At 50.9% G+C, this 16,694-nt stretch overlaps 1 protein-coding gene across 1 annotated transcript in view; it reads left to right on the top strand.

Annotated features, from left to right (window-relative positions):
- The first annotated feature begins 11,494 nt into the window (after positions 1-11,494).
- The window catches only part of DNAI2 (dynein axonemal intermediate chain 2), a 35,095-nt gene continuing 29,895 nt past the window's right edge, over positions 11,495-16,694 (top strand). The window contains exons 1-2 of the mRNA XM_037993474.2: positions 11,495-11,685; positions 14,585-14,746. Of these exons, the coding sequence (XP_037849402.1) occupies positions 11,503-11,685; positions 14,585-14,746 (345 nt within the window). The 5' untranslated portion in view covers positions 11,495-11,502. The remainder of the gene's footprint in view (positions 11,686-14,584; positions 14,747-16,694) is intronic.

The raw sequence follows: 16,694 nt of genomic DNA, 5'->3' as shown, positions 1-16,694 counted from the left end.
GACGGCTTGGTGGGCTTGCCACTGATGTGATGAATCCCATCCTGGGAAGCTTTTACAAACCAGGCCCTCCCACAAGAACTGTGACTATGAAGATGAATAGAATGAGGTCTCCACTTTCTAGGCACTCACAGTCCTGGAAGGAAGCTGGTGAGGCAGGCAGACGCTTTGGGAAGGGGTGCCACAGCAGCCAGCCGGCACAACGAGCTGCCTGCACTTCACTCCAGCAAACCACATGCAGCTTGTTTTCAGCATTGGTGGGAAGAGCAGATGGTTTCTACCAAATGTTATTGTATTGCACATTATGAGCCAAGCAAAGTTAAGTCTAAAAAAGTGACTAACGAATCTCTCATGCAGGATTCCAAATAATTTATGTAGATACTCTGCCTTCAAGAAGGTAGCATAGGGCTGGGTGTGGTGGCTCACACCTGTAGTACCAGCACTTTGGGAGGCCAAGGTGGGTGAATCGCTTGAGCTCAGGAGTTTGAGACCAGCCTGAGCAACATGGCAAGACCCTGTCTCTACAAAAAGTACAAAAAAATAGCCAGGTATGGTGGTGTACACCTGTGGTCCCAGCTACTCGGGGGGCTGAGGTGGAAGGATCACTTGAGCTGGGGTGGGGCGGAAGTTGCAGTGAGGTGAGATTGCACCACTGCACTCTAGCCTGGGTGACAGAGGGAGAACGTGTCTCAAAAAAAAAAAAAAAAGAAAAGAAAGGTAAAACATAGGCTGGGTGCAGTGGCTCACACCTGTAATCCCAGCAATTTGGGAGGCCAAGGCAGGAGGATCGCTTGAGCCTAGGAGTTGGAGACCAGCTTGGGCAACATAGGGATGACGCAGGGCAGGCAAGGCCCAAATTGAGGCTTGGTCCAGGAGGGTTCTTGGCTTTGCCCAGGAAATAATTCAAGGGTGAGTCGGTGGTAGAGGAAAACTGCTTGACTGAGGTGACAGTGCTACAGCTCATGGCTGCTCCTGCAGAGCAGGGCTACCCGTAGGCAGTGTGCAGAGACTAGCAGCTCAGAAGCAGTTTTGCAGTCATATTTATGCCCATTTTTAATTACATGCAAATTAAGAGGTGGATCATGCAGACATTTCTAGAAAAAGGGTGGTAACTTTCAGGTCATTGGGTCATTGCCATGGAAGGAACGGATAACTTCCGAGTGTTGCCATGGCAATGGTAAACTGACAGGGCACACTGGTGTATGTGTCTTACGGAGAGCTGCTTCTGCCTGTTTCCTGTTTCAGCTAGTCCTCAGTCTGGTCTGGTGTCTGAGCTCTGCCTCCAGAATCAAGTCCTGCCTCTTCACTGTGGCTACAAAAAATGAAAAAAATTAGCCGAGCATGGGTATGTGCAGCTGTGTTGCCAGCTACGTGGGAGGCTGAGGAGGGAGGCTCTCTTGAGTCCTGGAGGTCGAGGCTGCAGTGAGCCATGATTATACCACTGTACCCCAGCCTGGATGACACAGCGAGACCAAAAACAATGTGAATGAACTTAATACCACTGAACTATACACTAAAAAATGGTTAAGATGGTAAATTGTATGCGTAGTTCACCACACACACAAAATTTTATGTGTAGTTCACCACACACACCAAGAAACTGGTGGGAGCCAGAACGGATCAGGAGAGACTGGTGGGACTAAAGGGGACACAGCAGTGCAATGGGTTGTGGCAGTGCCTGGGGATGTCCAGGGCCAGGGGTGGCTCTCAGTAAAGAATTTCTGTTGCCAATTATACTGTGATTGGGTGAAGATCTGAGAGGCACCGCAATTGTTTTCAAACTAGGTTCTTGTGAATACTCCTAATTGTATGACCTCATGCTGAGGCAGGCCTGCCAAGGGGTGACTGTTTGGCCAGTGAACAGAGCTGCCCTCTGTGGTCGGCGGCCTGCAGCCTTCTGGGTGAGGGTGGGGGTGGGGAGCCTATACTAAATTGTTGGATACTACGGTAAAGGTGGCTGCAGTTTCCGTTCAACTTTTCCTGTTTCCCCTTCTAACCCATTTTCCCACCCACAAAATAATGGGTCTTCAGAAAGCCCTCGGCTCCCCAGGGCTGGAGGTGGAGTGGAAAGGGTTGCATTGGGATTGCAACCCCAGCCAGCCACTGCCTCATCATGGAGTGGATTGTTTCCTACTCTTGGAGACTTTGGGTCCGATTCACCTCTGACCACACAAAGTCATTTCAGTGGGGCTTTTAGGAGCTCCTCCACCCAGCCCCCGTCAGGACCCTCAGCACCCACCCCTAAGAGTTCTTTGTCCCGAGAAACTGGTGGGAGCCAGAACGGATCAGGAGAGGTTGGTGGCAGCAGTCATTTAGGGACTTGTCTTTCATTAGTGTGGCCTCACAAGGTGCTGTCTCACTGGGAATTTCCTTGTACCTGCCCCACTAAAGGCAGGTGGGTAGTGGTGACAGCACGTTTATGGAGAAGTTGGGAAGTGGGAGAGAAATGTTTGCTTCCTGCCTGTTCTTTCACAGATCCCAAACCCGCTGAGGGCTTCCCATGGAAAGCTGTCTGGGCCCCTCAGCCTGCCTCTCTTGGGACCCCCCACAGACTGGCCCCGGCTGACCTTTGCAAATTCCTCTCTCATTTTTCCCCTGCAGGGACTCTCGACCCCAGCCAGACTGATCCACCCACCATCCTCGCAAAATGCCTTTCTTCCATGACGGCTGCCCCTTCCTTCCTTGCTCAAGCCATGCCCTCCCCCAATCTGGAACGCCCTCCCCACTCCTCTTCCCTGCAACTCATAACCATTTTTCAAGGCCCAGTTCCAACCCCAATCCCACTTCTTGGATGACGCACTCCTCTTCTGTCCCAGTCCAAATTTCCAATGTCAGCGTCTGAACTCCGGATAACCCCATTCCCCGAGCTGCCTTCATTCAGGCACCAGTAGCTCTGGACGGGGCTGGACACGCCCCTGTGTTGTCTCTCACTTAATCCTCCCCATGATCTAATGAGCACCGCCACTGTCCTGCCACTTTGCGGATGAGGATAGCTGAGTCTTAGAAAAGGAAAGGAATTTGTCCGGGGTCATGAGATTAGTAGGTAGCCAAACGGGGATTCAAATTCATTTTTTTCTAGCCCCAAATTCCCTTATTTTAATTTGCATGATCTCAATTGCCTTAACTCCCTGAGAAACATGACTCGTTTCATTCATTCATTCATCCATCCATTCATTCAATGAACCTAGTACATTTCGTGCCAACCACCCAGCTAAGCTGTAAAAATCCCCAGCTTCTACTCCCAAGGAGTTTCCATACTGGTGGTGCAGGAAGGTGTGTTTGTTACATAAAGTGCAGGAAGGATGGTAGCGGGGGGCGGGGGTGGGGGGCGGTTATACTTCCCACTGAATGGATGCGGAAACTGAAGGAAGGCATAACAACACACTCAGCCAAGATCGTAAGCAGAGCCCGCCATAACCACCCAGGGACCAGGGCTTCCCAAGCACTGACTATTCTTACTTGCATTTTCTGGGTACCTTGCTCGATGCAAATGCATACAAACGTAGGTTTGGATAAGCGCTTTGGCAACGCCCCTACAAATGTTCATGATCATTACTGGTATGTTACCAACTTATTGGTTAATTCTTCTCCTAACTCCGGAGACCTCCAAAAAGAAGACGGACGGGCGGCGCTTCCGACGTGGCAGAACGGGAGTCACGTGCTCCGGGGTCCTTCCGCGTTGCCCCGCGCGTCCGGAGCCAGGCCGGGTTGCCAAGCAACCGGTAAACGCCGCCGTTTGAGAAGCACTGGAGCCGGGACCGTGGATTGGGCGCTTTCCCAGAGACCCAGAAGCAGGAGGAGCGGACCCAGGGTAAGGGGCGGGCGCCAGGAGGACGTCGGAGGCTAAAGACTAGAGTGGAGAGTGACAGGGAGAGACTTCTAGGGTAATAATCACCAAGAGGGCCAAAAATTCCTCTTGGGGGGCTTCCTTCTGGATAGCTCTGCCGGATGGTGGCTGTCAGGACTAGCGCTCCTAGTGCTCTCTGTCCCCTTAATCCTCGCTGCCCTGGATCCGCCCCGAGTCGCAGGACCCTGCAGCTTCTGAACACCCTGCCTCATACCCTCCTACCCGCCCAGGTCCTGATACAGTCCGTGCCCTGGAATGGACTGGAGACCTCTGAAGGATTTACAGCTGAATGGATGGAAAAAAACAGCCTTGGACTAGGGTGATGGGAAGATGGGCCCTTTAAGAGGAGAGCTTTCTGCTCAGGATAGAGGGACGTAAATTAACAGTATCGCACACCTGCTAGGTGGCAGGTGTTTTAAGTGCTTTCTTTCATTTCTTCCTCAACCTTGGAGCTGGCATTCTCGTGTGATCGAGGTCAGTCGGTGAGTTCCTCCAGAGCGTGTGCGGTTCATCCTTTCTGTTCAAGGTCAAGGTTTACCACATTCTCTTGAACCACAGAAGTGCGTCTTCTCCCAGCTTTCAGACCCTACGTGTTTTCCTCTCGAATCCTCTTTGCTTGTTTGTCACGGTCAGCAGAGAAGGAACAGGGGAGAGAGCTGTAGAGAGAAGCCTGGTAGGCGCTGTTATCACAGTCACTAACGCAGAAGGTGACAGGAGTCTTGGGCCCCTTCTGTGTGCCAGGCCCTGGGGACTGGACTGAATAAAAGACCACAGTCTTTCCATCAAGGAGACCACAAGGTAGTGGTGAGGGCGGGTAGACACTGACTCCCATCGCTCTCCAATTCTGAGGACCTCTTGCCACCTCGTCCTGCCCTCAGCCTTCACCTTCCTTGGGGTGCTCAGCCATGCTTAGTGTTACCCTGGGAGAAAACAAATGGGGGCTTTCTAGGGAGGTCTGCCTCTTTTGAGGGTACAGTGAGTCCCTCAGGACCCTGGAATTCCAGAAAGTGCACAAGGCCATAAGAAAGGGAAGGAAAGCCAGTGCGGTTTTCACGCCTGTAATCCCAGTGCTTTGAGAGGCCCAGGCAGATGGATCACTTGAGGTCAGGAGTTTGAGACCAGCCTGACCAACATGGTGAAACACCATCTCTACTAAAAATACAAAAATTCTGGCCAGGTGCGGTGGCTTACGCCTATAGTCCCAGCTACGTGGCAGGTGGAGGCAGGAGAATTGCTTGAACCTGGGAGGCGGAGGTTGCAGTGAGCTGAGATCAGGCCACTGCACTCCAGCCTGGGTAACAGAGTGAGACTCCGTCTCAAACAAACAAACAAAAAAATTAGCCGGGTGTGATGGCACGCACCAGTAATCTCAGCTACTCGGGAGACTGAGGCACAAGAATCACTTGAACTTGGGAGGCAGAGGTTGGAGTGAGCCAAGATCACACCATTGCACTCCAGCCTGGGTGACAGAGCAAGACTGTCTCAAAAACAACAACAACAAAGAAAGAGGGAAGGAAGCCCTCTCCTGCCAGGTGCCATGCAGGCCCACCAGTCCCGGGAACCCAGTAGGGGCTGCGTCAGGGACCAGGAAGAAGAGGAAAATGTTCTCATCTCCTTATTCCACTAGGGAGTTCAATGCGGAGGGCTGACCTTCCAGCTTGCCTCCTTCCCAGTCTCCCACGCTGACACTCCTCCTCCCCATTGCTCCCTTGGCCTCCCTCCCGGCCTGGAAAACACACTTTCCCTTAAGCCACCGGAGGTTCTCTCCAGGAATTACTTTGCTCATTCGCACTGCACAAGACAAGTTTTGTTTTTATAGTCAGCGAAGGTTCCCATCTGACTGCCTCCCTGGGGATGCGGGAGACGCCTGAATCTTTGATGTCGGGACCACAGCGTCCCTGATTCTGTGTGTTCCTGTGTTTGAGACTCACGGTGGTGTCCTGCACACCTCTGGGACTCTAGGTTCCCATGGGGGGAGGATCTTCCCACAAAACTCCCAGAGGGCAGTGACTCTCCTGTCCCCACTCTGTCCCCCCATGCAGACACCCCTACTCAGGCCTTGCTTGGGGAAGCTCACCCTCTAGCACTTGTCTCACAAGAGGTTGGGGGGGACCTCCTGAGACGCCCTCTGCTGACCCCGCTATTCATCTGCGTACCCTGCTAGCTTATGAGAAAGAGCTTGCTCTGGGTCCTTGAATGGGTTGTCTTCCCGTCACCGGGCCAGTCTTTAAATGTCTCCTTTGTCTGCCTCCAGACACAAGACAATGCTTCTGTTCTCGCTCGGGACTTGGCCTTGGGAAGCACCAAGAAGGAAAGCAAAGCTGTTAAAAGTCTGATCTGGACTAAAGAGGCTATTTCTGTCTTCCTGGAGTTTCCTCATTCTCTTCAGCCTCCTTGTGTCCCCTAGGAGCCAGCTGGCTTGCAGCAATTGTCTTTGAAAAGACAGAGACAGGCAGCCCTAACTGCCTGAGGCGTGCAGCACCATGTGGGAGGCACAGGTGCTTCACACTTCGTTGGCAAAGGGGAGGATGCCACGGGATTCCCATGCTTTTTCACAAGGCCCTAGCTTTGTCCACGTGGGATAAACACATTGCGGCACCCCCGATACAATCTGGGCTTCTCATCCCACCCTGTGCCCTCTAAGCCATTGCTTCCACCCAGGAAAGAGAATTTCCAAACTACAAGAAAGGGAAGAAGACAAGGCTGGGCGCGGTGGCTCACGCCTGCAATCCCAGCACTTTGTGAGGCCGAGGCGGGTGGACCACTCGAGGTCAGGAGATCGAGACTATCCTGGCTAACACGGTGAAACCCCGTCTCTACTAAAAAATACAAAAAACTAGCCAGGCGAGGTGGCGGGCGCCTGTAGTCCCAGCTACACGGGAGGCTGAGGCAAGAGAATGGCGTGAACCCGGGAGGCGGAGCTTGCAGTGAGCCGAGATCCGGCCACTGCACTCCAGCCTGGGCGACAGAGTGAGACTCCATCTCAAAAAAAAAAAAAAAAAAAAAAAAAAAAAAAAAAAAAAAAAAAAAAATTAGCCGGGAATGGTGGCATGCACCTATAATTCCAGCTATGGGAGGCTGAGGCAGGAGAATCGCTTGAACCCAGGAGACGGAGGTTGCAGTGAGCCTAGATCAGGCCACTGCACTTCAGTCTGGACAACAGAGCAAGACTCCATCTCAAACAAACAAAAAACCAAAAACCACTTTCTGCAACAGTGGTTTTTTTCTTTCTGCAACAGTGGTTGAGGTTGAGTTGCTCCGGGGCTAGGAGTGGGATGGGGGTGGCACTGTCTTCAAGGAACAATGTATATGGATGCAAAGGGTTAACCTTCCTACCCTCCTTCTCCCCACCTGCTGCCCCACTCCTCCAGGGTCCAAGTTTCCCCTGGCACATGCTTCTAGGGGCACACAGCTCCTGCCCTGCCTCTCAGGGGCCAGTGGCCAGGGCCCACTGGTCTGGTTCTTTGTAGCCCTGGAGGCGGGAGAAGGTAGGTTAGACACAGGTCTGGTAATCATGTTCATCTAGGGTGACTGTGAAAAACACGATGCTAGACCCTGCCCCAGGCATCTAGTTCAGCATTTACAAGAGAGAGGCCTGGGAGTCTGTATATTTTTAAGGAAGATCCCAGGTTTGAGAAACGCTGGTTGAGAGATTAAGGTCCCTCACTTTAAATCAGTGGTCCTCAAACTTGGCTACACATGGAATTGCCTGGAGAATTAAAAAGAAAAAAAAAAATACTGATGAGAGATTCTGATGTAGTTTTTCTGGGGTTCAAACTCAGCATTGTGATTTCATAAAGCCCTCCAGGTGTTTCTAAATGTGCAGTCAGGACTAACGATCACTGCTTTCGAGTCAGACATGCCTGGTGGTTCTGCCTGAACTGAAGAACTGTGACCTTAGACGCTGTATTAATACTTCATCTCTCCAGGCCTCAGTTTCTTCATCTTGAAAATGGGCTCGTGCCTGTAATCCCAGCACTTTGCGAGGCTGAGGCAGGAGGATCACTTGAGCCCAGGAGTTTGAGACAAGCCTGGGCAATGTAGCGAGACCCTCACCTCTACCAAAAAAAAAAAAAAAAAATTAGTCCAATGTGGTAGTGTCTGCCTGTGGTCCCAGTTACTCAGAAGGCTGAGGTGGGAGGATTGCTCGAACCTGGGAGGTGGAGGCTGCAGCAAGCCGTGTTCATGCCACTGTACTCCAGCCTGGGTGACAGAGCAAGACACTGTCTCATAAAAGGAAATTTTAATGAGAATTGTGATCACTCTTTTAGGAGTGGTGCTGGAAACTGTTGTTCATAGTGCTGGGAACCTGGTCAGTCTTTCCATATTCTGGATGCAAGTTCTTTATCAGATAAATAATTTGCAAATATTTTCTCCAAGTCTGCAGCTTCTGTTTTTGTTAACATTGTTGGCCGGGTGTGGTGGCGCACACCTGTAATCCCAGCTACTTGGGAGGCTGAAGCAGAAGAACCACTTGAACCCAGGAGGCAGAGGTTGCGGTGAGCAGAGATCGCACCACTGCACTCCAGCCTGGGTAACAAAATGAGATTCCGTCTCAAAAAAAAAAAAAAAGAAAAGAAAAGAAAGAAAGAAAAGAAAAGAAAGAATAAATAAGACCTACTATTTGATAGGACAAAAAGGTGACTACAGTTAATAATAATTTAATTGTACATTTAAAAATAACTAATAGGCCGGGCGTGGTGGCTCATGACTGTAATCCCAACACTTTGGGAGGCCGAGGCGGGCGGATCACGAGGTCAGGAGATTGAGACTGAGGTCAGGAGATTGAGACCATCCTGGCTAACATAGTGAAACCCCATCTCTACTAAAAATATAAAAAATTAGCGGGGCATGGTGGCAGGTGCCTGTAGTCCCAGCTACTCGGGAGGCTGAGGCAGGAGAATGGCATGAACCCGGGAGCTTGCAGTGAGCTGAGATCCGGCCACTGCACTCCAGCCTGGGTGACAGAGCGAGACTCCATCTCAAAAAAGAAAAAAGAAAAAGAAAAAGAAAACTAACAAGGGACAAATTCTTGAGGGGATGGATACCCCGTTCTCCATAATGTGACTACTAATATCTAGTATTTGATAGCACAACAGGTGACTATAGTTAAAATAATTTAATTATACATTTAAAAATAACTGAAAGAGTATAATTGGATTGTTTGTAACACAAAGGATAAATGCTTGCAGGTGTAGCTGGATACCCCATTTCCCATGATTGTATATTGTATATTGCATGCCTATAGCAAAACCTCTCATGTGTCCCATAAATATATACACCTACTATGTAACCATAAAAATTAAAAATTAAAACTTAAAAATAATAGCAAAACCTGCTCACAGGCAAACCTGCTCACCTAATCTTTTTTTTGAGATGGAGTCTCACTCTGTCATCCAGGCTGGAGTGCAGTGGCATAATCTTGGCTCACTGCAACCTCCACCTCCCGGGCTTAAGCGATTCCCCTACGTCAGCCTCCTGAGTAGCTGGGATTACAGGTGCACGCCACCATGCCTGGCTAATTTTTGTATTTTCAGGAGAGAGAAGTTTTTGCCATGTTGGCCAGGTTGGTCTTGAACTCCTGACCTCAAGTGATCCACCGGCCTCGGCCGCCCAAAGTTCTGGGATTATAGGCATGAGCCACAATGCCTGGCCTGCTCACCTAATCTCTTGGGCGTTGAAAGGCCTTTGGTTGTACATCTACCAAGGCAAGCTCTCCTTCAGTTTATCTTCCCCACACCAGCACCAGCCACTCAGCCACATCTTTTGTCCTAGGGCTCTGCAACCCCAGCAGCCTTGCACGGACCCACAATCTGAGCCCCTGGGAACTTGCTATCAAAGGCACAATTTCAGAAAGCCCAGGTGGCCAGCAGATGGACATCTCTGGCTAACGCCATGGTGTGATGTGACAGGCACACAGGTCAAGGGCCAGCCATTGAACTCACTGAGCAAGCCTTCAGACCCAGTGGGGTCTAGTGATGTCATGGAGGAGTCAGAAAGTTCAAGGGCAATATGTGGGAATGGCCCAGCCCATTGCGTTTTTACAACTTCTAATCAGCATCAGTGAGAAACCCTTCCTCGCATGGCCTGTGAACCCCACGTCTGATGCCACTGGAGCACTTTCATTTCACTTCTCAGCATCCTGTGGGTGTGTCAGGCCTCGGACAGACTAAGTGGCCCTGCCCAGGTCACGCAGCTGGTGACGGCAGGCCCAGAACTTGAAGGCAGGGCCCTGCCCAGCCCACTTCCCAATTCCCTGCTGTGCCCCATGGCCAGCAGCACATGTCAGATGCTTTCCCAAAGGCCTCCGTGTCCCGCCTGTTGGGGAAGCCCCTGGCTTTCTCTCTGTCTGGGGTGGATTCTCAGCTCTGTCCTGGTTGGAGGGAAGAGATTTCCAGGGTGGCGCCCAGAGAGTGGTGGAGGCCAGAGTCTGGCAACCAATGAGCCTTTTGGACAATTGGGTGGGGAGTTGGGCCATTGGGTTGGGGAGGAAGGGTTCAAGAAGAGGCCCAGGGGTCTCAAATCTGTCCTGTGTGTTTCATGCCCAGCATGGCAGGGAGTTTAGTCCAACGTCATCACCATCAATATTTCCTCCTGCCTGTCAGTAAACCCTGATTCAGTGAAAACCGTACTGTGCCGGGTGCAGTGGCTCATACCTATAATCCCAGCACTTTGGGAGGCTGAGGCAGATGGATCACTTGAGCCCAGAAGTTCAAGACCAGTCTGGGCAAAATGGCGAGACCCCATCTCTACAAAACAATACAAAACTTAGCCAGGTATGGTGCTGCACACCTGTGGTCCCAGCTACTTGGGAGGCTGAGGTGGGAGATCACTTGAGCCAAGGGGTTGAGGCTGCAGTGAGCTGTGAGCACACCACTGCCCTCCAGCCTGGGTGACAGAATGAGACTTTGTCTAAAAAAAAAAAGAAAGAAAGAAAAAAACCTAAAAACAAAAGACAAAAACTGTATCATTTGGTGGGTAAGAGTTTTGGAATTGGTTCAGGCCAGCTGCAGCATGTATTAGCTATAGGACCCTGGGCAAGTCACTGAGGGCATCTAAGCATCAAACGCCCTCAAATAAAATGGTGAATTTTTTTTTTTTTTTTTTTTTTTGAGATGGAGTCTTGCTCTGTCACCCAGGCTGGAGTGCAATGGCATAATCTCAGCTCACTGCAACCTTCTCCTCCCAGGTTCAAGTGATTCTCCCACCTCAGCTTCCTGAGTAGCTAGGATTACAGGTGTGAGCCACCATGCCCGGCTAATTTTTGTATTTTTGTAGAGATGGGGTTTCACCATGTTGGCCAGGCTGGTCTTGAACTCCTGACCTCGGGTGATCCACCTGCCTTGGCCTCCCAACGTTCTGGGATTATAGTTGTGAGCCACCTTGCCTGGCCGAAATGATTATTTTTATTGCCTTCCTCAGAGAACAATTGCACGAGCTAAATAGGGTAATGCTTAGCATATAGTCGGCACTAGGGATTTTTTAAAATGCAGATGCAGCTTCTGGACAAATTCCTAGGATCTCCCTAGCACCCCTTGCTTCCTGCCCCAACCAGATTGAGAACCTGGAGCTGTCCCGGCAGGACCTGTGGAGATGGGAAAGGGGCCGGTGGGGTCCCTCACCCCACACCCTCCCTCTTCCCCCCAGCAGCTGGCACCATGGAGATTGTGTACGTGTACGTCAAGAAGCGCAGCGAGTTCGGGAAGCAGTGCAATTTCTCGGACCGCCAGGCTGAGCTGAACATCGACATCATGCCCAACCCTGAGCTGGCCGAGCAGTTCGTGGAGCGGAACCCAGTGGACACAGGCATCCAGTGTTCGGTCAGCATGTCAGAACATGAGGTGGGTCCCTGCCCCACGGGGCCCGGCCTGTGAGGTGTGGCCAGGCAGGGCGGCCAGCTGGGGCAGGTGAGTGGTTCTGGGGGTCCTTGTCCACCTGAAAGCCAGTTAGAGTGAACCAAGTACAGAAGCTGGAAGTGAGGTTAGAGGCTCCCCCTGAGTTCCACGCAGTGCCCAGGATCAGAAGAAGACCCAGCACCAGCCTTCCTCAAGCCAGGGGAGGGCAAATCACAATGTTCCCTCTCCCAAGAGCTCTTGTTTCACCTCGAAGACACTTACCAGAGTTGTTTTGGATATTTGGTGTAGCTGGGAGATTTTTTTTTTTTTTTTAAACAGGGTCTCACTCTGTCTTCCAGGAGTGCAGTGGCACAATCTCGACTCACTGCAACCTCCGCCTCCCGAATTCAATAGATCCTCCCACCTCAGCCTCCCTGGAAACTGGGACTACAGGTGTGCACCACCATGCCCGGCTAATTTTTGTAATTCTTGTAGAGACAAGGTTTTGCCATGTTGCCCAGGCTGGTCTCAAGCTCCTGGGCCCAAGTAGTCCTCCCGCCTTGGCCTCCCAAAGTGCTGGGAATACAGGCATGAGCCACTGTGCCCAGCCTGGGAGAGATATTCTGAGGGAGCAGAGGTTCATATCTACAGGCAACTACCCAGCTTGAGAAAAGGGAAGTGTCCCACAGAAAGTTCCGGCCAGAGGGGCCTCCATGATAAGAGAACTTACCTGGAGGGTCGTGGTCATGTGTTCAGAAGCCAGAGAGTTCCCTGTCTCTATGGACTAAGTGATTCACCCTAATTAGGTCGACAACTGCTGAGATAAAACGATAACCAAATCACGTGATTTGGCCAAAATACGTCCAACAGTCAGGTGGGTGTGGGTGGTTTCAGTGACTCAGAGTTCAGATGAAGTAGGTGCTTCTCTCCCAGGACCAGCTGCTGTCTCGGGGATGAGAAGGCCTGTGGCTGTGGTGTAGCCAATAAGCAGAATGGCCGCCGTGTGGGCCACACCCTGGGGGGCCCTCCTGTCGTTTCCAGCAGCTCTGCCTTTTCCAGACCTTTTTTTTTTTTTTTAACCTTTCCTATGGTGCTGATCCAGACTTTTGCCTTTCGTGAGAGCTGGCTTAAAAATGGAAAGGAGGTGGGAGTGACTTCATGAGGATGGGGTTTCCATTCTGGGTGATGTGAGAGTTTTGGAACTAGGCGGGGTTGATGGTTGCACAGCCCTGTGTATGATAACACTGCTGCAGTGTACACTTTAAAATGGTTACGTGGTACATTTTATGTTACGTGTATTTTGCCACAATTTCTTAAAAATAGGAAGGGCTGGGCATGCTGGCTCAGGCCTGTAATCCCGGTACTTTGGGAGACCAAGGTGAAAGGATGCTTGAGGCCACGAGTTTGAGACCAACCTGGGCAACATAGTGAGACTTCATTTCTACACTTTTTTTTTTTTTTTTTTAACTAGCCAGTTGTGGTGGCTCGCACCTGTGGTACCAGTTACTTGGAAGGTGGAGGCAGGAGGATTGCTTAAGCCCTGGAGTTCACAGCAGCAGTGAGCTGTGATCGTACCACTGCACTCCAGCTTGGGCAACAGAGCAAGACCCTGTCTCTAAAAATAAATAAATAAATAATTTTTAAAAATAAAGTGAAAAGAAGGCAGAGGCGGGAGGATCACTTCAGCTCAGGAGTTTGAGACCAGCCTGGGCAACATGGTGAAACACCGTCTCTACAGAAGAAAAACAAAAACAAAAATTAGCCATATGTGGTGGCACACGCCTGTAGTCCCAGCTACTTGGGAGGCTGAGGCAGGAGGATCCCTTCAGCCTGAGAAGTCAAAACTGTACTGGCCAGGTGCAGTGGCTCATGCCTGTAATCCCAGCCCTTCCAGAGGCTGAAGCCAGTGGATCACCTGAGGTCAGGAGTTCGAGACCAGCCTGGCCAACATGGTGAAACCCTGTCTCTACTAAAAATACAAAAATTAGCTGGCTATGATGGCGAGCACCTGTAATCCCAGCTACTGAGGAGGCTGAAGCAGGAGAGTCACTTGAATCTGGGAGGCGAAGGTTGCAGTGAGCTGAGATTGCGCCATTGCATGCCAGCCTGGGCAACAACAACAACAACAACAAAAAGCTGTAGTGAGTCGAGATCATGCCACTGCACTCCAGCCTGGGCGACAGAGCGAGACTCCATCTCAAAAAAAAAAAAAAAAAAGAAGAAAGGAAAGAAGGGAAAGTGGCGAGACCCGCGTGTAAAACTGTCCTCCCTGCTACAAAGGACAGGCAAAGCAAATCCAAATCTCACTCTGTCGCCCAGGCTGGAGTGCAGTGGTATGATCTCGGCTCACTGCAACCTCTGCCTCCGGGGCTCAAGCAATTCTCCTGCCTCAGCCTCCCGAGTAGCTAGACTACAGGTGCCCACAACCATGCCCGGCTAATGTTTTGTATTTTAGTAGAGACGGGGTTTCACCATGTTAGCCAGAATGGTCTTGATCTCCTGACCTCGTGATCTGCTTGTCTCGGCCTCCCAAAGTGCTGGGATTGGGATTACAGGAGTGAGCCACCACGCCTGGCCAATTATTCGCCTTTTCTTTGGATTCTTACAGAGCAGATGGACAGGCTTCTCCGGTCCATTAGGATTCAGATAAGGTCAAAACTGGATTTTCATGACCACAGCTACCAGTTGCAAAGCTGCTTAGCTCCACAGGGTTGCGCTGTTGCAGCTACCTGTGCCCACCTGAGCACCAGGAATTTCCTCGCCTGCATCTGAAAATACTGTGGCTTTGGCCAGGGCGCCTCCGCATCCAGCCCTGGGAGCCCGCATGGGACCTGGATTGCAGAAGCGGCCGAGGGTTTGGGAGTATACCAGGGTGACATCTTCCCTCCTGCGGCTCTCTGTTTAGGCCAACACAGAGCGGTTTGAGATGGAGACCCGGGGAGTTAACCATGTCGAGGGGGGCTGGCCCAAGGACGTGAACCCCCTGGAGCTGGAGCAGACCATCCGTTTCCGGAAGAAGGTGGAGAAAGATGAGAACTACGTGAACGCCATCATGCAGCTCGGCTCTGTAAGGCTTCCTCCCGCCCCAGCTGCGAAAGCCCCATCCAGCACTGCGGCTCCCCGAGGGGGGCAGTGCCCAGCTGTGCCTGGCCCTCCCTGTGAGGCTCGTGTGGATGCTGGGGGAAGGGAACCAGCTGCTGCCTCAAGGAGCCTTCTGTCTGGGAGCAGGCAGAGGTCCCAATCGCAGACCAACAGGGAAGGCAGGCAGGTACAAGGGCTGACCAGGCATTAAGAGGAGTTTGACCTTGGGCAAAGGTGACCCCCAAGGTGCCCTACCCAGCAGCCAATAGGGATCATTCATTCATTTGACAAATTCGGACTGAGCTTCAAGCCTCTGCCAGGCACAGCAGAGGTTGCAAAATGAATCTCACATAATTGTTCTACATAATTGCCAGTGCAAAAAAAAAAATTGTTTTAAGGAAAAACAAATTTTAAATTTAAATTAAAAGAAAAAGGCCGGGCGCGGTGGCTCAAGCCTGTAATCCCAGCACTTTGGGAGGCCGAGACGGGCGGATCACGAGGTCAGGAGATCGAGACCATCCTGGCTAACACGGTGAAACCCCGTCTCTACTAAAAAATACAAAAAACTAGCCGGGCGTGGTGGCGGCGCCTGTAGTCCCAGCTACTCGGGAGGCTGAGGCAGGAGAATGGCGTAAACCCGGGAGGTGGAGCTTGCAGTGAGCTGAGATCCGGCCACTGCACTCCAGCCTGGGCGACAGAGCCAGACTCCATCTCAAAAAAAAAAAAAAAAAGAAAAGAAAAAGAATCTCTTATACATCCTGTCCCAAAGAGTTTGCAGTCCATTGGAGGTCGAAGACAAATACAGAGACATCACCAGATAACACAAAAAGAAAGAAATGCTGAAAGAGAAGGGTGACTTGTCCTTTTACTCCATGAGGAGGGAGGGTCAATCTCCTGCTGAAGGGATCAGGAAGAAGTGGCAGGGCTTGGTTGTCCTTTGGTGGACATTTGCAATAAAGGGATAAAGGGGAGGGCATTCTGGGTGGAGGAACCAGCTGTCTGCAAGGACAGGAAGAAGGAGATGAGTGCCATATATATATATACACACACACACACATATATACACATACACACACACATATATATATATGGTGAGTGATTAAATATATATATTATTTTATACACACACACACATATATATATATATATGGTGAGCGATTAATAATTTTGTTTGGGCTGGGCTTGGTGGCTCACACCTGTAATCCCAGCACTTTGGGGGGCCGAGGCAGGCAGATCACTCGAGCTCAGGAGTTTGAGCCAACATAGCAAAACCCCATCTCTACTAAAAATACAAAGATTAGCCAAGTGTGGTGGCGCATGCCTGTAGTCCCAGCTACTCGGGAGGCCGAGGCAGGAGAACTGCTTGAACCTGAGAGACAGAAGCTGCAGTGAGCCCAGATTGCACCCCTGCACTCTAACCTGGGCGGCAGAGCAAGACTCTGTCTCAAAATAATAATAATAATAATAATAATAATTTTGTTTGGCTAGCATGGTGTTCTTCAACCTTTTTTTCATTATTGCCCCTCGTGTTTTTTCTAATGGCCTCCTACCTCCATAAAATGTTTGTTGCTGTTGTTGTTATTGAGACAGAGTCTCGTTCTGTCACCCAGGCTGGAGTGCAGTGGCATGATCTTGGCTCACTGCAATCTCCACCTCGCGGGTTCAAGCAATTCTCCTGCCGCAGCCTCCCAAGTAGCTGGGATTACAGGCGCCCGCCACTATGCCTGGCTAATTTGCTTTTGTATTTTTGGTAGAGGTGGGGTTTCACCATGTTGGCCAGGCTGGTCTCAAACTCCTGGCCTCAAGTGATCCACCCATTTCAGCCTCCCAAAGTGCTGGGATTACAGGTGTGAGCCACCGCACCCGGCCCATCAAATGTTAATGCCATAGACATACTGTATATCTGTTCATGCACTGCATGTATTTCTATGCTT

This window comes from Chlorocebus sabaeus, chromosome 16, assembly GCF_047675955.1.
Source record: "Chlorocebus sabaeus isolate Y175 chromosome 16, mChlSab1.0.hap1, whole genome shotgun sequence".
Classification (NCBI taxonomy): Eukaryota; Metazoa; Chordata; class Mammalia; order Primates; family Cercopithecidae; genus Chlorocebus; species Chlorocebus sabaeus.
Note: the sequence above shows the minus strand (reverse complement) of the source record. Positions and strands in the feature narration are given on the sequence as shown.